This window comes from Gopherus evgoodei, chromosome 10 (assembly GCF_007399415.2).
Source record: "Gopherus evgoodei ecotype Sinaloan lineage chromosome 10, rGopEvg1_v1.p, whole genome shotgun sequence".
Classification (NCBI taxonomy): Eukaryota; Metazoa; Chordata; order Testudines; family Testudinidae; genus Gopherus; species Gopherus evgoodei.
Genome location: NC_044331.1, coordinates 24,065,941 through 24,085,734, shown reverse-complemented (window position 1 = coordinate 24,085,734; position 19,794 = coordinate 24,065,941). Strand labels below are relative to the sequence as shown.

Genomic DNA, 19,794 nt, shown 5'->3' with positions numbered 1-19,794 from the left:
CCGTGTGGGTGGAGGTGACGGGTTATTGGGGGCGGGGGTGAGGTGCTCGCCTGCAGCGTTCTGAACATGCTGGGGCTCTACAGTCCCGTGTACATCCCGGGTTAAAGCCCTGTGGGTGCTGTCCCCGGCCAGGGAACAGCACATCTGCCTCCAGCCCCTGGGGGACAACCTGCAGTCCTGGTACCTGCCTGGGGGTGGGAGACCAGAGCCAAGCTGCAGCTTGCCCTGCTCCTCACCTCTGGCTTCTCTTGGTGGCTGGGGCGACCCAGGCAGCAGCAGTGCAATGGGTTAGTGCACAAAACTATTAGTAGCTGTGCTGAGTGGAATGATGCTGAAGTTGTGAGTTCAAACCTCACCTAAAGTACTGGTGGCTGGGGCGCCTAGGGTCAGATCGCTGGAGGGAGGGGTGCGATCGATGAGAAGGGCCACACAAAACAGCTGGGGTGGGGGGCGCACAGCCTACAGCGCCCAGGGGCGCGTGTGCCAGGCCAGGGTCTGTTTCTGACAGGCACAAGGGCCCCCACTCCAGAACAGCTCCTTTGTGCTCCGCGCAGCCGAGGGGTTGTTCTCGTTTTCCCGTACACAGCCATCTAATCTGCTGACGGGGACATGCAGACTTCTGCAGCTCGCTGCCTGTGGGCTGAGTGCAGGCTTTTCCCCCCACCCCCTTCCCGGGAGGGGCTTCTTCGGAGCTTGGGAGCGGAGAGAGCCGGGCTTGGATAGGAAGGAGAGACGGTCCTGCTTCCTTAATATGTACGGTGATGTCACGGGCAGGAGTGTGTGTGTGTGAATGTAAGGAGGGGGAGGGGGTGTGCATGGGGCCCGCAGCGCGCATGCCCGCTCTCTACCAGCAGCAGCAGCTGCAGCAGCAGGAGCTGTGGCCAAAGACGTTGAAACAGTAAGAGCCATGGCTAGAGATGGCGAGGGACGCGACCAGACACCTACTGGGGCTGCTGAGGCTGTTTTAAAAGAACGGGGGCCTTAAAATTGATCAACCATCACGAAAAAAATAAATAAATCACACAAAAGAGAGAGCCCAACCAACCCCCCCGCCCAAGCGCCTGATCCTTTCCACAGGGGGTGGAATCCTGCATGCCTCCAACGTGAAGACCTCCTAGGACTTTCCACCCACAGACCAGATAGATGTGGTGTCCACAAGCCTGCATGAATAACAATGAACGCGCAGCTGACGATGGAGAACATTGGCGATCTGCACGGGGTGAGCCATGAGCCGGTGCCAACCACGGCCGATCTGATGAGCAGCAGCCCCCATCACAGGAGCTCGGTGGCCCATCGCAGCAATCATTTGCCAGCCCATCCTCGCTCCATGGGCATGGCTTCCATCCTGGACGGTGGCGACTACCACCACCACCACCGGCCTCCTGACCACGCTCTGACAGGACCTCTGCATCCCACCATGACCATGGCCTGCGAGACACCCCCCGGGATGAGCATGAGCAGCACCTACACCACGTTAACCCCTCTGCAACCGCTACCTCCCATCTCCACCGTCTCGGACAAGTTCCCTCACCATCACCACCACCACCACCACCACCATCACCACCAGCGGATCCCTGGGAATGTGAGTGGCAGCTTCACCCTCATGAGGGACGACCGGGGTCTGGCTTCTATGAACAATCTCTACACCCCTTACCATAAGGATGTTACCGGCATGGGGCAGAGCCTCTCCCCTTTGTCTGGATCAGGCCTGGGGGGCATCCACAACTCCCAGCAAGGGCTGCCTCATTATGCTCACCCGAGTGCCCCCATGCCTGCCGAGAAAATGCTTACCCCGAACGGATTCGAAGCCCACCACCCTGCCATGCTGGGCAGGCATGGGGACCAACATCTTACCCCTACATCCGCCGGCATGGTGCCTATCAATGGGATCCCGCATCACCCTCATGCCCACCTGAATGCCCAGAGTCACGGGCAGATTCTGGGCTCTGCCAGGGAACAAAACCCTTCTGTCACTGGTTCGCAGGTCAACAGTGGAAGTAATTCAGGGCAAATGGAAGAAATCAATACCAAAGAAGTAGCTCAGAGGATCACCACCGAGCTCAAACGGTACAGCATCCCCCAGGCTATCTTCGCCCAGAGGGTGCTGTGCCGGTCTCAAGGGACCCTCTCAGACCTATTGAGGAACCCCAAGCCCTGGAGCAAACTCAAATCCGGCCGGGAGACCTTTCGGAGGATGTGGAAGTGGCTTCAGGAGCCAGAATTCCAGAGAATGTCTGCTCTCAGGCTAGCAGGTGAGCCTCAGCGATTACTGCTGGGGGGGGGGAGGTGTAGACAGACGGAGATCTCAGAGCTGTGTAGCTGCTTGCCCAGAAAAAGCCCATTCCAATACGTATGTGCAGATAAATAATATCACAAGTCACATCACACCTTGTATTTTTTGTTTCTTTCCAGTGCAATATGTCTCTCCCTTTCAAGTCTGACATTCCCACTGGATTTCCCTTCTAGCTTCGTCATATGAAAAGGGAGCGTTTGATTTATTTGCACCGTCGTCCCCGTCCCTAAACAATGATATGCTAGGATGGTGAGGTGCTGTGATGCCGTGTGCATGTCTGGAGTTAGAGGAGAGAAACAGAGGTGTGGGGGGTCATGCTGTGTACTGTGACACCCACAGGATCAAAATCTATCCAGTCAAGTCTTACTATATAGACATGTAAAGCCTATATGTTTATACCTGTGAACTGTACACAACATTGCATGTATACGTACATGAACTAGCAGGTGCACACAGAAGCAAAAGCTAGTGGACATTTTGGAGTGCCCATGAAATACGGATCAGGCCCCGTATTAGATAGATATTTCCTGTTATTGCCTATCTCCATATTAGTATATTTGCAAATACTCTCTGGTGTGAGGTACAGCCAGCTGATCAGCACACAGAACTGGACTAAGCTGTTGTATATAAAATTGCTTTCAAACTTAACATTATGTGTGTGTGTGTGTGTGTGTGTGTGTGTGTGTGTGTACTGTCTCTGCCTCTTACACACACACACACACACACACACACACACACACTCTTGAAGTGTTGAAAACCCTGTAGTGGAGACTTAGGGGAGGCTTCACAATTTTTCAAGGACCTCTCTGTTAAATGATGTTACCCATATGTTTGCATCTACGTTTTCGTTGCGTTTCTTTGGGTTTATTTGCTTGTACAAGAAATAAGAGCATAAAAGGCTGCCCAGAGCGAAATATTCATGTTTGTTTGTGTGATCGTGTTGTAACTGGGTTTATTACCCGGGAATTGTGGGGTTTGTTAACCGGGACTGTGTAGATATTAAAAAGAAAGAATCAATTTAAATGTTTCGGTTAAGTGTTGGGGAAATTGAAGCTAAGACCTCATAATAAATCGTTTTATATACATCGGTGGATCTACTTTGTAGCAAAAGTAGCCTTGTGACAAGGGTGAATAGATAATAGCTAAGTTGAAAAGGGAGCAGATGCTAGTTTCCTATTCTGCTTATTTCGGATCGGGCATTTTAGAACTTTGCTTTTTGACACAAATGATACAATTATGGAATGTAACTTGTGGCTAAAGAGAAGGACTGGAACTGGTCAAAATTTGCAAAGGATCACAAGTCTCATTAGTCCGCAGAGTTTTAATTTACATAGTTCCAGTCTGTATATGCATGTGAGACTAAGTATGCGTTATGCACAATTTATGCACTGGCTCCGTAACCTGTGGTAAACAGAAATAGCACCTGGGATTAACGTGGCCATAATTCGCTAGTTCAGTTTCTTCCTAGGGAATGGCTGGCTGTATTGTCTGCTGTGACCCGAACAAGCAGAGTAAGAATATTTCAATCCATTTCGTTTGTCTCTCTCTATTTTGTTCCCCAGCCCCAGCTTGTACTCAGTCATAGTACCGAGCCCGCGTTTAATATGATGGTGGTGCCTTGAGTGAAGGTTTGTTAATTAACTGATAGGTCTCCATTAATTTGTCCCTGGAGAATGCGAGACAGTCAATCCGAGTTGGAGTCAGGGTCACTGATCCGTTTCACAGGCAGAAATAAAGGGAAGGGCCAAATCTTCTCTTTCCAGTGCACAAATGCCTCTGCCTAAACAGTAGAATGAATACGGTAATAAATGCTCCCGGGCTCTTCGGAGACCTCAAACGGGCTATACATTTGATTCCTCGCCTCCTTTTCCCATGCTTATGCTCGCTTGGCTTTGAAGGCTGCACTAGTGTTAGAAAGTGGGTCTAGCAGTGATCTTTTCTCTCTTAAACTGGAGATGTTCTCTCTACATACAGAGGGGCGAATGAGGCGGGCTTTGCTGGATATTTTCTGGTCTTCTCACTCCCCCAGAGTCATGTAGGTTTCACAGGTCTTATCTGCCAGAAAATCCCATTCTGTCTCTCTCTCTCTCTCTCTCTCTTTCACTCTCTCAATAACAAACCCCCTGAACGGTAAATCCCAGTCCTGCTGCGGCTGTCCAGGCGGGAGGCGCGGGGAGGGAGGGAGTTGGTGCCCGAGATCTCCCCTTAACGATTGACAGGGCGAACTTCGATTTGGAGCGTATTTTTAGGACAATTTGGACGACCTGAATTTCCACTTATTTACATAGATCGATACTGGAAACAACCACTCGAATTAGACTATGTTGGAGCCCCCTTCTTGGCATGAGCTGGAAGGAAATTATGCCAAGCCAGGCTGGGCTGCTGAAAAGAAGATAGACGGGAGCTGGGAGCTTACAGCAGGGCCGATTTCTGCAGTGTAGGATTGACACGCTATTCCCCGCACTTCCAGAGATTCAGAGAAACAGGCAGCATTGTTCGGTACTGCCCCAAATCAACCCCCCTCCCCACCCAATTCCTCCTCCGGCCCACCCCATCAGGACAGCGCTGGGTGTAAATGGATCTCCATAATCTCTTTAGGAAGACAAAGACTCATTATTCCGCCCTCTCATTCAAATCCAACCTGAATGCTGGATATTTGCACATGAGGGAAACAGAATCCCATCCCTTAGGGTAATTTAAGCAAACATGGACATGGAGACACAGCATCTATTCTGATCTGGGTGGGGGTGGACGGGGCTCTGGCTGTACTGTTTATTTTTTAATCCTTCTGGCTTTGTAACAAGTTCCTGTATTTCCCCTATAAATATTGTAGGACCGTTAGGATCCGAAAAACAGATCCGGATCCTCTCCTGACCAGTCACCGGGCCTTTTTTGTCTAGTGTGTGGCCCTGGACGGGCTGGCGATTGGAAGCGGCTGAGCCTCCTAATTATCCGGGCCTCTGTTGTATGCTTGTTGCCACGGCTCGAGCGCCGGTCCCTTATGCAGGCTGCTCTGCCGGACACCCACCCTCTGGCTCCAGGCTTGCGGCCTCTCTTGTGACCCCGGGCTCCTTAATGGGGGGTCTGCTCAGCCCCCGGGGGTCTGACCTCCGGGGCCCCTGGCCGGGCCATTCCTTGTCTCCAGCACAGCAGCCACCGTGTGGGATGGGGAAGGGGGCGCAGGGCGGATTCACACGGACCCAGGGCTGCAGCCGGTCCCAGGCACTGGGGGGGGGATCCTTAGCAAGGGCTCGGAGCCTGGAGGGGGGGAGCAGAGGGAGATAGGGAGGGATAGACCTGGAGCCCTGGGCCATGAGAGGCCCTCGGGTTATCCTGCCACCTGGGAGAAGCAACAATCGCCGCGGACGCAGGACAGAGCAAAGCGGCAGCAGCCTGGAGGAGCTCGGGCAGTGGGGGTCGCTCGTTCCCATTACGGCCAGGGGCCGGACTGGTGGGGGACCCCAGGGGAGCAGGAAACAGTGCGATGCGGCACCGCCTTAGGCCCTGCCCCTGCCCCTGCCCAGAACAGAGGGTCCTGGGCAGGTGAAATCCGCCGGAGATCCCCGCACCTGCCCGATTGGAGGCGAAGCCCGGTGCCGGCTCGGGCCTGCGAAGGGGCAGCTCGGGAACACGTGTCTGTTTACATGGAGCTGATTCCCGACCGATGGGGCCCTGGCGCGCACACGCACCGGGCCGGGGCCTTCTCCAGGGCGGACGCCAGCCACTCCCATCCCCCGCTGTGGGCTCCCGGCACAGCCCACGGCTGCCCCCGCACCCCGCCGGAGGCCCGTGGGTGTTGAGGGGAGGGCGCTGGGTAGTTCTCGGGCTGGCCCCCAGTAATGCGAAGTGCCCGCGTCCAGGGCAGGCTGCCATGCGCTGGGAGGGATGCAGGCGTTGCTAGAAAGGCAATCTGCTGTAAATGCATAAACTATCGATTTTATTTTGTGCAGGTTTTAAATGTGTGATGATCTTACTAAGTGGTAAAAATCTGCCCCGATTGATATTGATGTATGAACATCAATTCGAAATATCATAAATTACTCCAGCCAACGCAAATTAAATTTCACGTCCAAATTATAACTCACTCTCGGGCATTTAGAGAATTATCAGGCAGATTAATATCCCGAGCAGGCTGTCAGACTGTTTATTTATTTTCTACCCGTTTCTTAAAGCCAACAGCAAGAAGGCGACATGGAGGAAAACAAAACCCTGGTTATTTTAGGCTTCACAGTCTTGTCCAGCACTTTATCTTGAGTATTTGCTCCTTCCAGCGATCCCTGGGGGTTTCTTACCTCCCCGATTACACCGAGGCTCCGACAAATAAAAGAAAAATTGGTAGTTACATGGAAGCTGTATTGAGGGCTTGACACTTCCTGGGCTGTCTCTCGAAATGTAAGCAGAGCTGCTAATTGCAAAGCTGACCTCTTCCAGCCTCCATTTTATTCACCCCATCTTCCTTCTCCTCTCTAGCCTCTTTTCCTTTGTCTGTCCCAGTCCCTCTGCCCTTCACTTTGCATATTTATAAATTTACCCGTTTTTCTGCTTCCCTCTTAGAAACATTCTTTCAGGGATGATTTCTTTTTTGCCTTCGTGATGTTTCAAAGGGAAAGTTAAGGATTATTATTATTAATATGAATAAAAGGCTAGAGTCCATCTACAATCTGTTGGGATCGGAATGTCGATTTATTTTAGCGTGCAAGGTACATTTGAAAAAAATAGTTTTGAGAAGAGTGAAGGCTTGAAAGGACAGAGCTAGCCCAGAAAAAATAAAGTGCCTACTTCGCTTTGAGCTGGATCTAGGATCTGAAATGAATCTGGCCAAATGATGCTTTCAGAAAGGTGTGTTTTGAAAAGAACATCATAGTCACACACACATATACACTTGCCCAGCCAAGGTAGACTCACTCCAGGGAGCTAAGAAGGTAAAACGTTAAGGTGAGATCAGATTTCGAAATAACTGGACAATACAAGAGAAAGCTACAAGTGTACAGGACTGGACCAGAGTTTCCCTTTGATACAAAACTCCCCACATGTATATTGTATAACGAGGCGGTCAGAAGAGCAGAGAATTTATCAAACGGCCGCTTCCTAGCAGCATGTTCTCAAACAGATTCTTTCACGGATGCATTTTATTTCCAGTTGCTAGAGAAAACAAAGTCCAGTTCTCCTCTGAAGGCAGCAGGGCCCAAGGAGGGAAGCTGGGCGCTTTCGGATGTAGGGAACATTTCCTCTGCAAATGGCTCACCCTAAATTGCAGACGCAGAGTTTGCCTACGGGCGCTGCCCGCTGCTGCATGGCACAGGGTGACTTTGCTTCCTATATCAGGAATCAGTCAATATCTTCCGGAAGCCTAATTTTTTTTTTAAATCGTTGCTTTGCCTTTCCCCCGCCCCCCCTCGAACTTGTTTTCCTCCATAAGAAATTAAATCTCAACTCAACTGAAGCCTGGGAAACCGGAGAGAAATTCTCACCAATTTAACTGTAAAGAAATCAATACTGTAATCAGGGCAGTTTTCCCATTAAATATAAAATCTAATGAACGCCGTTTGCAACACTTACCCTGAAGACTACTGTGTGCAAACTCACCGCGTGCAAGGAAAAGTCGATGCATTTCTGATATTAGCAGATCGTCACACGAGCAGGCAATTAGTTCATCATTATAGATCTGTTTAATATTTACACAGTGGAGATTATGCATAAATATATTTGTATCAGAAACGATCGATTTTCGGTTTAACATGAATGTCTTGCTGCTTGTTTTAGTTATGGAGAGCCCATCATTGTAGGGTTTCTAAAAGACTGCAAATCTCCCTTCAAGGAAACTGAAAAGCGACGCACCTGCAGTCTGATCATTAAACAATCCATCCCACGCCCATAGGCCTGTGCCTTGCGAAGTGGACATCTATTTACACATCTCTGTGGCTTGTACAAGTGCTGCTTGTTAGAGAGGGAGCTTTGGGGAAAGGTTTCTCCTCCTGTGTGTTTGTTTTATGAATTAATTGCTAAAGGAAATCAAGTGCATTAGGACCTTCCAAGCCTAAAACAAGCAATGAGGCTAGGTGATTATTTTTTTTAAGTTCACGTTTCTTTTCTGATCTTTAGGGAGGGCAAAGTTCTCACCCGTGCATTTCAGAGGATGCCTCTGCTTCCCACCAGGACAACTCATTAGTTGCCATTTACCTACAGGTCACGTGTTGTATCAGTTAGCAACAAGCTTTGTGGTTTCGCTGGGATTGCTGTGAAGTAGCCTTTTAAATAAGATAAAGTTAACTGCATTCGCTCTAGCTGGGTTGGCAGAGAGCAGCAGCCGGTGACTCAAAATGATAAGGGCCGAACCAGAAATCCCATTCCCCTGGCAGCTAGTAATAAGTGCTCTGAGAAAGTCCTCCAGTGAAGAATCTGCGCTTGTTTGTTGTCGGTGTCCTTGTAGCCTGATTGATTTATAACCCGCTAATACACAGCCTCATTTGCTTTTTGTTAATATTTATCCAAAGGAGGGACTGAAGGACTGCTTGGCTCTCTGGTAGCGTGTCAACAGGTGACCGCGTTCCTCTAGGCCGGGCTTGCAGAGGATTCTGCAGTCACAAGCGGGGGCGGCTCAAATGAGATTAGAAACACACGCAGTGCTCTCAGGGCATGGCTCGACGGGTTCGTGGCTATCCGGGCCACGCTGCCTCTCTGATGGGCGAGCAGCCCATGGCATTTACACAGCAACGCCAGCATGGCTCCCTGAAATGATCTATACCAAGGCATCAGTGCGGTGGGTTTGATTAGTTACCCCGTTGTATTACTGTCAGGAAACGCAGAGAGCTGCTTGAGGGGCCCAGGAGGCTCGAAGGGGGTGCAATTGAAGGGGGTCTCTTCCAATCCCGAAGTTTGACGGATGTGATTGATTCTTGTGACGTGAGCTGGATCCAGTTAAGGGCCTGACTTTCGCTGGGTTTTCATGCACTTGTTCACCTTAGCCTCCAATGATAGAACAAGAAGCAATGGGCTTAAACTGCAGCAAGGGAGATTTAGGTTGGACATTAGGAAAAAGTTCCTAACTGTCAGGGTAGTTAAACACTGGAATAGATTGCCTAGGGAAGTTGTGGAATCCCCATCCCTGGAGATATTTAAGAGTAGGTTAGATAAATGTCTATTAGGGATGGTCTAGACAGTATTTGGTCCTGCCATGAGGGCAGGGGACTGGACTCGATGACTTCTCGAGGTCCCTTCCAGTCCTAGAGTCTATGAGTCTATGTGGTGCATTGTCTATTTCTAATGAGCATTTCTGGCTTGTCTGTCACCCAAAAGGGACAGGGCCAGCAGAGAGAAGGACTTGCCTGGTTCCAATGCGCAAAAGCAGTGTAAGCCGGAAGCAAGATAACTTGCAATGAGTGGCAAAAAGGGAGGGGTTCAACATGGGTTAACCTGGCTATAGCCACAGTCTGCTGCGCTGGAGTTCTTCCATTTGAAACTGGTCTTCCCTGTCTCTTTTTAAGATGCTGCCATAATGTAAATGTTTCACATCTCTGGTTATTTATTTGGCTTGGCAGAACTCCTCTGAAATCACAGCGTGCTGGGAGTGAAGCGCATTGGGATGCGGGCCCGGAAGCTGTGGGAGATGGGGTGGTAAACAGATAAAGGAGTATTTGGGGATTACCTTGCTAGTCAATAACAACCCTTAGTTGCCACAACAGGTGTTTAAAGATGTTTAAACATTACTTTTCTCCAAATGACATTTTCCCACGGTTTCCTAGTCATTATTCAGTTCTGATTTTTGTTTGTTTGTAATTAATCACGTGTTATTTGAAAGACACAGTGGGGCTGGGCAGGGAATGATATTTTAGAAAAAAACTGTAAGAGGAAGAGAGATATTAAGGGGATGTGATTGTCCCTGGTGGGTCTCTTCTGGGCTGCCATTTTGATGATGATGGGAGAGTTCATCAAAATGGGAGCTGCTCCTGGCCTTTTGAGGGAGGCCTCTTGGCTAATGTGAACCCGGGATTGTTTCCTTCCACTAAAGAAATGGGATTTGACGAGGAAATGTGAGCTCAGGGAAATCCCAGCCTCACGCAATGCAAGGAGAGTCAGCTGCAACTATTCCAAAAAGAGGTGTCACAGATTCACATGCAATTGGAGGGGCTGGGGCCCTAGCCTGGTTGGGACCCCAGTTTATAGATGCAGCCTCCGTACATATACAGCTGAGTGGTTGCATAGTCTCACCGTTCACGAGACCTCTGTTGGATTTTGCTGCTTGTAATTTCTTCTACAAAGTAATCCCCAATAGTTGTGTTGTCATATATATAGATTGCTCATTTGAAGTGTGTGCAAGACTATCTGCTAATCTGAATGGAAAGCAATCAGTTAATGTCATCATATATGTCCGCAGATTTCTCACATCTCCTCTCCACAAATTAAAGAACGATTGTATGCATAATATTGACATGCTGCTCTACATTTCAACTGACATTTTACTTCCTTGTTTGAGCCGTGCTTGTTATTCAGAAGCCATGCGCCATCTACTGTCCAACAGTAGCTAGTGCGAAAAACTGTAAAGTACCCAACTGGTCTTTGTACTAGTTGAGAGAGTCTAATTGATGGGTGCGGGGTATTTTGGAGAAGCCTCTCCTAGAGAGGCATCTGTTATTCCTGCAGCACGTGTCATCGCCTCTGAATTTATCAAGTCCTAATTCAGACACAAAAATACAAAGAACTTTCCTGAAACTTTGCAAACATCTGGTTGCCAACGAGTTGCTAATGAGAGGACATGTTCATTTCAGTCGCTTGAAAGGAAAGTTTTTCAGTCTTTTCTTTAGGGATTAGTGTTCATGTGAATGAGAATCTATGAAATGAAGACTAATTTTTCAAGCAAAACAAACGCTGCGCCTTCGGTTATATGTGGTGGAGGAGTCTATTGCCCTTTTTGTTCTAAATTGGGTTTTAATTGATAAGCTCATCTGACCAGAATTCGTGCACAGGTAGGGTTCTGAATTTCAGCACTTTGGACAGTTACCTGCCTGCTCCCCCGCTGCGATTTCTATTCGCAGATCTTTGTCTTGTCCCTATTCTGCAGGCTGCATTTCCTGAAGGACTCAGGTGGGAAAGGTTGTGGGTGACATGGTAAGCAAGAAGGGAATCTACTAATTTCGTACAATAAAGTCAAAAGAGGTAAAGATCACTCCGGAGGAGGTAGAGCGTGTCCATTGCTGTGACACCTGCAGGAGCGTGACACCGCAATGCTTGACGAATGCCAGTCAGTGGCTGGTGGGGGCAGGGACATGCTGAAGAACCAGTGGCTAGGAAGCGGTGCTGGTACCATGCGAATTTGACCATGAGTTCGGGGGTGAGGATAATAGGAGACGGATTAGGAAGGGGAAAGAGAGAGAGAGAATTCTCTAGCTAGAAAGTGGTGATTCCGGTCCCAATTGGTACATGGGGCTGTAGGAAAATTTGTCACAATGCTGCAATCGAGCGCTGGACACTTGCAAACCACGGCTGTCAGATAACTGAGAGGGAATTTCTCAATACTCGCAAAGAATGATCCTAAAAAGGCACGGATAGTGAATCCTTTCCTATACGTTCCTTTGTTAGTTCCTATTTGAATGACCCCGCGTGTTTGGGCCTGGGCAAGCTGTCAGATGCCCTCTAGTGGATCCTCAAGGTAGCACATCACAAAAGCAGCTCATACTTTGGGACAATTAGTGGGTTTAGGACTGAAGAGGACATTGCTGAGGTGCACTAGGGGCTTCATCAGAAGCCTACTGGAGTCTTCAATGGGATTGGGATCAGGGCCTACCCTAGGCTGCATAAAGGCCTGGTAGCATCATGCCCAGGGCCACATCATCACAAAACCTGTCATTTTCATGACCACTAGATTTATTTATGAGCAAATCAACACATGTCAACATGACAGAGAGGGCAACTTCCTGCAGTATCTTGGTGAGATCATACTGTATTAAGTGTGTGAATGGTTTGTGTATAATTGTGTGCCAGGGACTGTGTGCACTCCATGGGGGAAGGGCTACCACAGCTCCTCCAGAAAGGGAAAGTAGTAGGGGATGATCAAGGCAAATCAAGGGGATTATCAAGGCAAATAACACCTCCAGGGAGGCATCACCTCCTGGGGAGGCTCTCCTATTCTGGTTCTGACTGGAGTCTCCAGAGACCAACAGACGAAGACAGGACTTTTGGATAAACAGCCTGAGCTTAAATTTACTTGGGGCCTTAGTTCTAGTTCTTGATCTAAAAAATGATCTGAACTTGTAACCAGAGGAAAACCCAGTTGTGAGGTTGGAAGGGCTGACACTACCTACCAGAGCCCAATATGGAGTTGGGGGTGCTCTGGTAAGCTGGTTAGCATGTGGATAGGTTGTTTTATTGTGTCTATGTTTTTGTTGTAATGCTTTTACTTTAAGAATAAATGTGCTTGCTGAGAAGGAGCTGTGATATAACCACAGGAAATATGCTGGTCGTAGCCCGTGAAGTAAAAGCAAAGCACAGGCATTGGGCTTTTAGACAAACTGGCTTGCTAGGGCTATCCCAGTGTGGATCATGGAGGTGTGCAGCCTTTAAAACCCCTCTCAGAAGGGAATGAGATGTAGGTCTTCACCCAGTGGAGGTGATGGCCAGGAGCCAGGAATCTTTTAGTGGATGCTCTTAAGGGACCATGGAGGAGAAATACAGTGCAGTTACCCTACAACTATGACAGTCAACTCTTACTTTAGGTGAATATAAACTTATTTTCAAATATCATATCTTGATAAAACAAAAATGATGCTTCCTGGATTTGTTCCAAGATGCATCATTTTTTGGCCAATAAGAAAACTGATTTTGGTTGTGTAATGGCAAAATAATCATTTGTGGGAAAATCTTGTAGGAACAAGAATAGTTTTAATTGTATCCCATTTTAGAGTGATAAAAATCTTCAATGCTGAAATTAGATATGTTCCCATAATGTTAAAATAAGGGTACATTGGTTATTGTTCAGCAACTTTTACACACAGTATTACTGGCTAACTCATAATGCTAAGGCCGAGATGACCTAAGGATTGTTAATTTTTTAAATGATTTTTTTCTGTTGGGCCACCAACCTGCTGCCACTTCAAACTGAACTTCAAATATTAGTGCACCACATGTGATTCCAGCAAATTTTAAATAAGAAGACACAAACTTCTATTCTTTAGTGATTTTGCTACAAAAAAATTGCAAAGAACCTTAAAGTCATAGACAGTTTTAAAGTACAGTGATATTAACATGAAAGACTATGAGGGTTAGTCTGAAATGAGAGTCAGAAAAGATTAGTGACTTTTAAAAAGTCTAGCTGCTGATTTGAATGTTCTTGGCAAACATTTTGAAATACTTTCATGAATATTTGTCCAACAATGGAACACTTGGGAAAATGCATTTTCACCACAGTTTCAACAGAAATCCTATATCAATGTTTCTATAATTTCTACAAGAGAAAGCTCTTTTGTATATGCTGAATGAAATCTGTGATGTTTTAAAAGCAAAACGGATACTTCACAGAGCTTTAAAATTCATGTAGACTGAAATAGCTACATTTTATCATGATGAGTCTTGATTATCTTGTTTAATCTTGAAACTTGTTAGCCACCTACTTTTTAAAATAATAATAATCAAAATTAAGTCTCTTTGAAACTGAGACGTTCATTTATCCATATTACGACTATATTCAATTTTATTAACCAATAAGAAATATTTGCCCTATGTGATGCTCAGAATGAGCTAAATATTTCAGTACTTCACTCTGGAGGTCACAAAGGCATGAATAACTGGGGCCAGGCCCACGTCAGAGAGAAATTGTTACAACAATCAGACATCGTATTATTAAATATCCAATTTTGCTCAAGCAAAGGCAGAGATTGAGTTGAGTATTTGTATCTTTGCCTTCTTTCGACGTCACAAATGAGGAAGAGGCGCCACCTAGCGTCCGCCAGCGCTAACAGCTACCTAAGCTGGTTAGTGCGATAGGAATGGTGAGCATGATTCAAATATTGATGTAGTCACAAGAACCGTTCATTAAGGCAATTTAATCTTTGCTATTAATGTCCCTTCAATTCATTTGGGGTAATTAAGATGCAGTTAAAGTGATTACATTCTAATTACTTATGCTAGACTAAGGAGCGTTTGTCACGCTAATGCGGTTACCTAAGGACTTGGCTAAAGAAAGTTAACATTTGCTTTAGATGATGTAACTGGAAAATCAGGTCCTTTCCCTGTATTAATCCAGTTAGCAGCATATTCTGTAAAGGTGACATCAGCTCATTGGAGCAGTTAAGGATCCTTCAACATTGCCACGTGGGGTAAGCCCCTGAATCCCAGCTCTGTTGAGTCAGCACCACTCATCCTGGATCACTTTGTTATTGCAGTGGAAGCAAATTAAGGTCACTAATTTTCATACAGTGCCTATAACTGGGATGCTCACAATTAAGATTCTCCTTTGGAATCTCCCTGGCCAATCTGTGGACATTCTACCTTGTTTCCCACAGAAAGATGCTTTTCTTTCAAACTGTTCTTTTATTCAGATATGAAATAGCAACAAAGTTAGCAGAACTGGAATCCAATTTGAATCAGGTGAGAGATGAACTAGGAGGATATATCCTAGCACTCACTTTCCAAACATCTAGAGTGGACTAGGCTGACAGTGAAATACTGCACTCTAAAGAAGTGTAAACCTGAACAATCAGTGAGTTTTTATAGGCAAACATGATTGATCTATGTCAAGAGTGGAAAGAAATAACATGATGTAGTTTAGGATGTACCCGATGATTTTAAAACCATTAATATACTTTTCTGCTGGTGTGGGAGAGAAAGAGACATTCCTTAGTGAACAGTGCTGAGCGGCACTAATGTTTTACTGGGCTGGGGAAGTTTTGGTCTGCTAAGCTGGGAATGAGTCCTGGTGTGTTTGTGCTGACCTAGCCCAAGTGCAGCCTGACGTTGCTTGCTTTGTACGTGTAGGCACTACCATAGCACTCCTTTTGCACAAGGCTAGGTGGGGCTGCACAGTAGAGCATTGACAGAAACAGCCACATGGCCTCCCATGTCCTAGTGAACACCACTGAGGGCAGTGTGAATGAGATAGGGCAAGTCAAGGACAGGGACCACATGGACCAAGTGGCCCTAATACTATGTGTAATGGCACAGAGGGACTGGGCCTGTCGCTTCAGGCCAAACAGGAATGTTTGGCTTTGTGAATGAATCGCATTAAATGAACATGATTCGTATAAGACCGTAATTACATTCTTATACATGCTATATTTTAAGAGTTCTGTGAGAATGTGATGTATTTCTATCACTATTCCTATCTCTTCACACTCTATATTTGTGTGGAGATGATATCCATGTGATAAATTAATTTACCATACACTTTTGACCATTTTGCCAGCAGTATGCCCACTGAGTCATATTCGCTGGGACTACTTTTAACACCCAACCTCCTAAGCAGCTTAAAATAGATGCCATTTAAATAAATCAATCTGTTAGTGAAATGTTTCCTCCTTCTCTGTCCAAATGTGGAATTTCTCCAAGAAATCTTCTCCCAGGATGGATGAGATACAGTCCTGCTCCACTGATAGGTTTTCTATACATGAAGATGTCACTGCATATTTTGTGATGCTAAAAGCAGGATCTTTGGAAAGAGATTGTTCCGAGCTTCACAATGTGGCTCAATCCCTTCTAGCGCTGGATGGTCCCAAGATAATGGTTTTTTTAATCGTGACATGTTTCGGTTTAGAAAAGACATTTAAGGTCAATCTAAAGGGGTCTGTGGTTCCATCTAAGACCTGGAGATTTGGACTTGGGGCTAGATTCACAAAAGTATTTAGGCCCCCATATCCCAGACTTAGGCACCTAAGTATTGGGTTTAGGTGCTTAAATCCCCATTTTAGACTCTATTGCAATTCACAGAACCACCTTTGAGCCCTGTAGATACCTAAACTCACTCAGCCCTTGCATTTTTGCAGTAAAAAGGTGCTTATGTTTCTGCTCTCCACATGCACACTGCTGCCTCATTCTAGGTGTCTGGTGCTTATCTCCCACCCATGCACCAGAGTGATTCACAAACTGAGGAAAACAGGCATTTGCCTGCCTAACTCACGTGTGGCCCAATCCAGCAGGTGTGCTCAAACCATGTCTACTGGATCAGGCCTCTCAGGCAAATTCAGACAAAATGGAGGAGATCCTCCCTAATAACTTTTATCCTAGTGGTTAGAGTACTTACCTGGGAGATGGGCACTGTGGATAAATAATCAAACAGTCATTGGGCAGACAGCGAGCATGAGAAAGTGCAAGCATGAGAATGACTCTATAGCCTGGTGGTTAGTGCACTTACCCAGCAAGTGGAACCAGTCCCCAGGAGCTAGTGACTCTTCAATTATTTTTCCACAGTGGGAAAGCTTCAACTGGAGAGACTGAAGGAGCCACACATCAGAATGTCCCAAAGCCCAGTGGATATGGCATGCACCTGAGCAGTGAGGAATCCCTGTTCAATTCCCTTCTTCTCATCAGGCGGAATGGAGAACAGAGCCCAGGGTCTCCCACATCCCAGAGAGTGCTCTAACTACTAGGATAAAGGTTATAAGGAACCTCTTCTCCACCCCTCTTCCACCAGCTTCTTGCAACAACACACCTTAGGCACCTAACTCCAAGAGATGGGTTCACAGCTCAAAATCACTAGCAGAGGGAGGTGCCTCCCTGGACTTAGATGCCTATCTCCATGAGAGGGGTGGGGCTTAGCACACATCGCTCTCATTGGCATCTCCCATTGGCTAACTTAGGTATCTTTCCACCTAGTGTGCTGGCTTTTGTGACTTGCAGTCTGAGAAGCCTGTTCCTCATATAGGGAATCTCAGCACCCGACTCAGGCTTTGTGAGTTGCAGTGTTGTTCCTGTGATTTTCTAAGCATCTAGGTATTGTGATGTGGAGTGCCTTCATGAACATAAGCCAGGGTAACTAAAGGATCTGGCTTTACAAGCGGAGGAATATGAAAAATTAATTCCAACAAAACATTTGCAAACTCTCTAAAACATTCCTAAAATAATTTTTCCATAGGATATGCAGATAATGTGAGATAAGGGGTTTACTGGCATTAGCCCTGGATGTCATGCAGAATTCCACACTCATGAGTAATGTGCACAGAAAAGCACATAGATACAATTTGTAAAAGTATCTTTGGAATCTTCAGGATCAAAGGCACCATGTACCAGCACATTATTTATCCCAAAGTAGGGAAAACTTGCAAGACTTCCCAGTTTTGCTCCACTAAGGTCTTTCAGGAAGATTATCTAGAGTTGAGGGGGAAGTTTCAGTTTCCATGCTTGTTCAATCCGTAGCATACTGTTGAAACTTCCAGCCATGCTGCTAATTGGTATTAAGTGCCCCCACATGACAAATGCAATGGAAATTAGTGTGGTGTGAACCTCCCAACCAGGAACTGAACTGAGACCACTACTTTATTTAATATAGGACACAAACAACCATCAAACAATAATGATCTGTGGTCACTAGGCCAGGTCTGAAAACACGTCCTATCATCTTGAGGTGAAAGACACTATATCCCACCACCAGTCCACTTCTACTTTTTAAAAAAACTAAAACATTTTCGATATATGAAATCACCATATTTGGAGCTGTATATCTGCATACATCTATCTACAGTTGCATTGATACATACATCTCAAAAAGTAAGCAGACAAATAAATAAATCCACCAAAACATAAACCAACAATGTGTCTTGGTTTTTCTATTTGCTATGTGCTAGAATCAGGCTATGATACTCATGGAACTGCAAGAGTTTTTCAAAGAGAAACAGCTGAGCAGTAGAATTCCGTTTGCTGCCATGTTGTGTTGCACTCAGATGGAAGAATTACCCTCAGCGCTACATCCCTCAGGTCACAGCTCTGTAGGAAAATATTTCCAGAATCCTTCCATTTATTGAGTTGTTGAGAACATGACACTTTTCCATTTTATATCTGAAAGAGCGTGGTCACTGCCGTTAACATTTTTAGCCATTGGCTGATCAACTTTTCTTTCAGTGGCAGCTCACCTGTGATTTCAAAATATTTCACAGAAGTCAGTGCAAGTTTTGTCCATATAGTTTATTCTGTTCTCCATTTTGACCCTGAGTACCAAATTTTCAAAAGGAGAAGCTGTGGTGGAGTGGAAGTCATGGTGTTGTCTCTTTATAACATGTCTGACGCAGAAGGAATATTCCTTTTGATATTATCTGTCTTCATGTGTGTTGTTTCTGTGTATTTAGGAGTTGAAAATCCAGAAGGAAAGGAAAATTGTCACTTTTGTTTATATGTTTTAGGTATGAGAGAGAGAATGAGTTGTACTACTCCTGAAAGTGGGCAGTAACTAAATAGTTCTGTTTTGTTTTTTCTTAGACTTTAAAAAGGTAAATTTCCCCTTACAGATGATCCTCTGAGTGAGGCAGTGCAGTCAGCACAACATTGCCTACTGCAGTTTTGGCTTTTGGACCCACAGAAAAGTTTAGTTCCCAGTGCAGATGGAAAAAAATATCTACTTCTCTACCCCTAATCCCATGAACTGAGAGTGGTCAATCTCATTACTGAGTTTTCATATGGGGCTTGATTCTTCCCCCACTGAAATCAATAGGCACTTTGCTATTTACCTCAATGGGACCAGGGTTGATCCCACTGTGTGGGTACAATCAGCCCAACTCCTTGTTTAAAAGGGAGCTTAAAAGAGCACTGACAAATGGTGTGATGCTCCCATTCTAGTGAGCAGTAGGTACAGCAGGAAGTTCTGTACCACTCACAGGCAACTGGGCCTTAAGAGGTACCAAACTTGGCAAGTTACGTCAGCCAAATCCCCAAGGCAACTTAGAAGGAACAAAGGAGACAAAAATAGATGGATGGACTGAATCAGGAGAATTGCAAGTGTCAAAATATCTGTTGCTCAGGGCAGAGAAAGATGGAAGTGACTAGAAGAGGCCACAGTTCAGCCATGGATTTATAAGTCTCCTTGTGACGCTGATAATATTACATTGTCCTAGCTACACACACAGAGTGTTAGAGTCAAAGTGACTTTCTTTCTATATTCTGCTTTGCCTTTTTCTTAAACAGGCTTTTTTCAGAATCTTTCAAATGGCAGCTCAAGGGGTATCACTCAGCTGCAGGCAATGCTCTAAACAAAAGGCACTGTTCTTTTTATTGGTTGACATGGGGAAATGGCCAGCTATGCTACACATGCTAACATTGTGATAAAGAGATACAATTGTAGCGTGATCATCTACAAAAGTGCAACATCCCAGTAGTTTTAAATTGAAAGCATTTTTGTGAATTCAGGATCTGTCTGGTTGGAACCAATCAGACAACTCAAAAACTTAAACTGCTTCTGGGTAGGTGCATGTTAAAGACATGAATCCAAATTAGTTCTAGTGTTATTCTCTGCTACTTAAAAAAAAATAGTGCTCATAAAGATACAGGATTAACTATCCAGGAGACCAAGACCTGATGGTTGTCCAGAA

The 19,794-nt window shown here is 45.9% G+C and overlaps 1 protein-coding gene across 1 annotated transcript in view; it reads left to right on the top strand.

Moving 5' to 3' along the window:
* Window positions 1–412: 412 nt before the first annotated feature.
* Window positions 413–19,794, top strand: part of ONECUT1 (one cut homeobox 1) — a 30,890-nt gene continuing 11,508 nt past the window's right edge. The window contains exon 1 of the mRNA XM_030578054.1: window positions 413–2,252. Within this exon, the coding sequence (XP_030433914.1) occupies window positions 1,175–2,252 (1,078 nt within the window). The 5' untranslated portion in view covers window positions 413–1,174. The remainder of the gene's footprint in view (window positions 2,253–19,794) is intronic.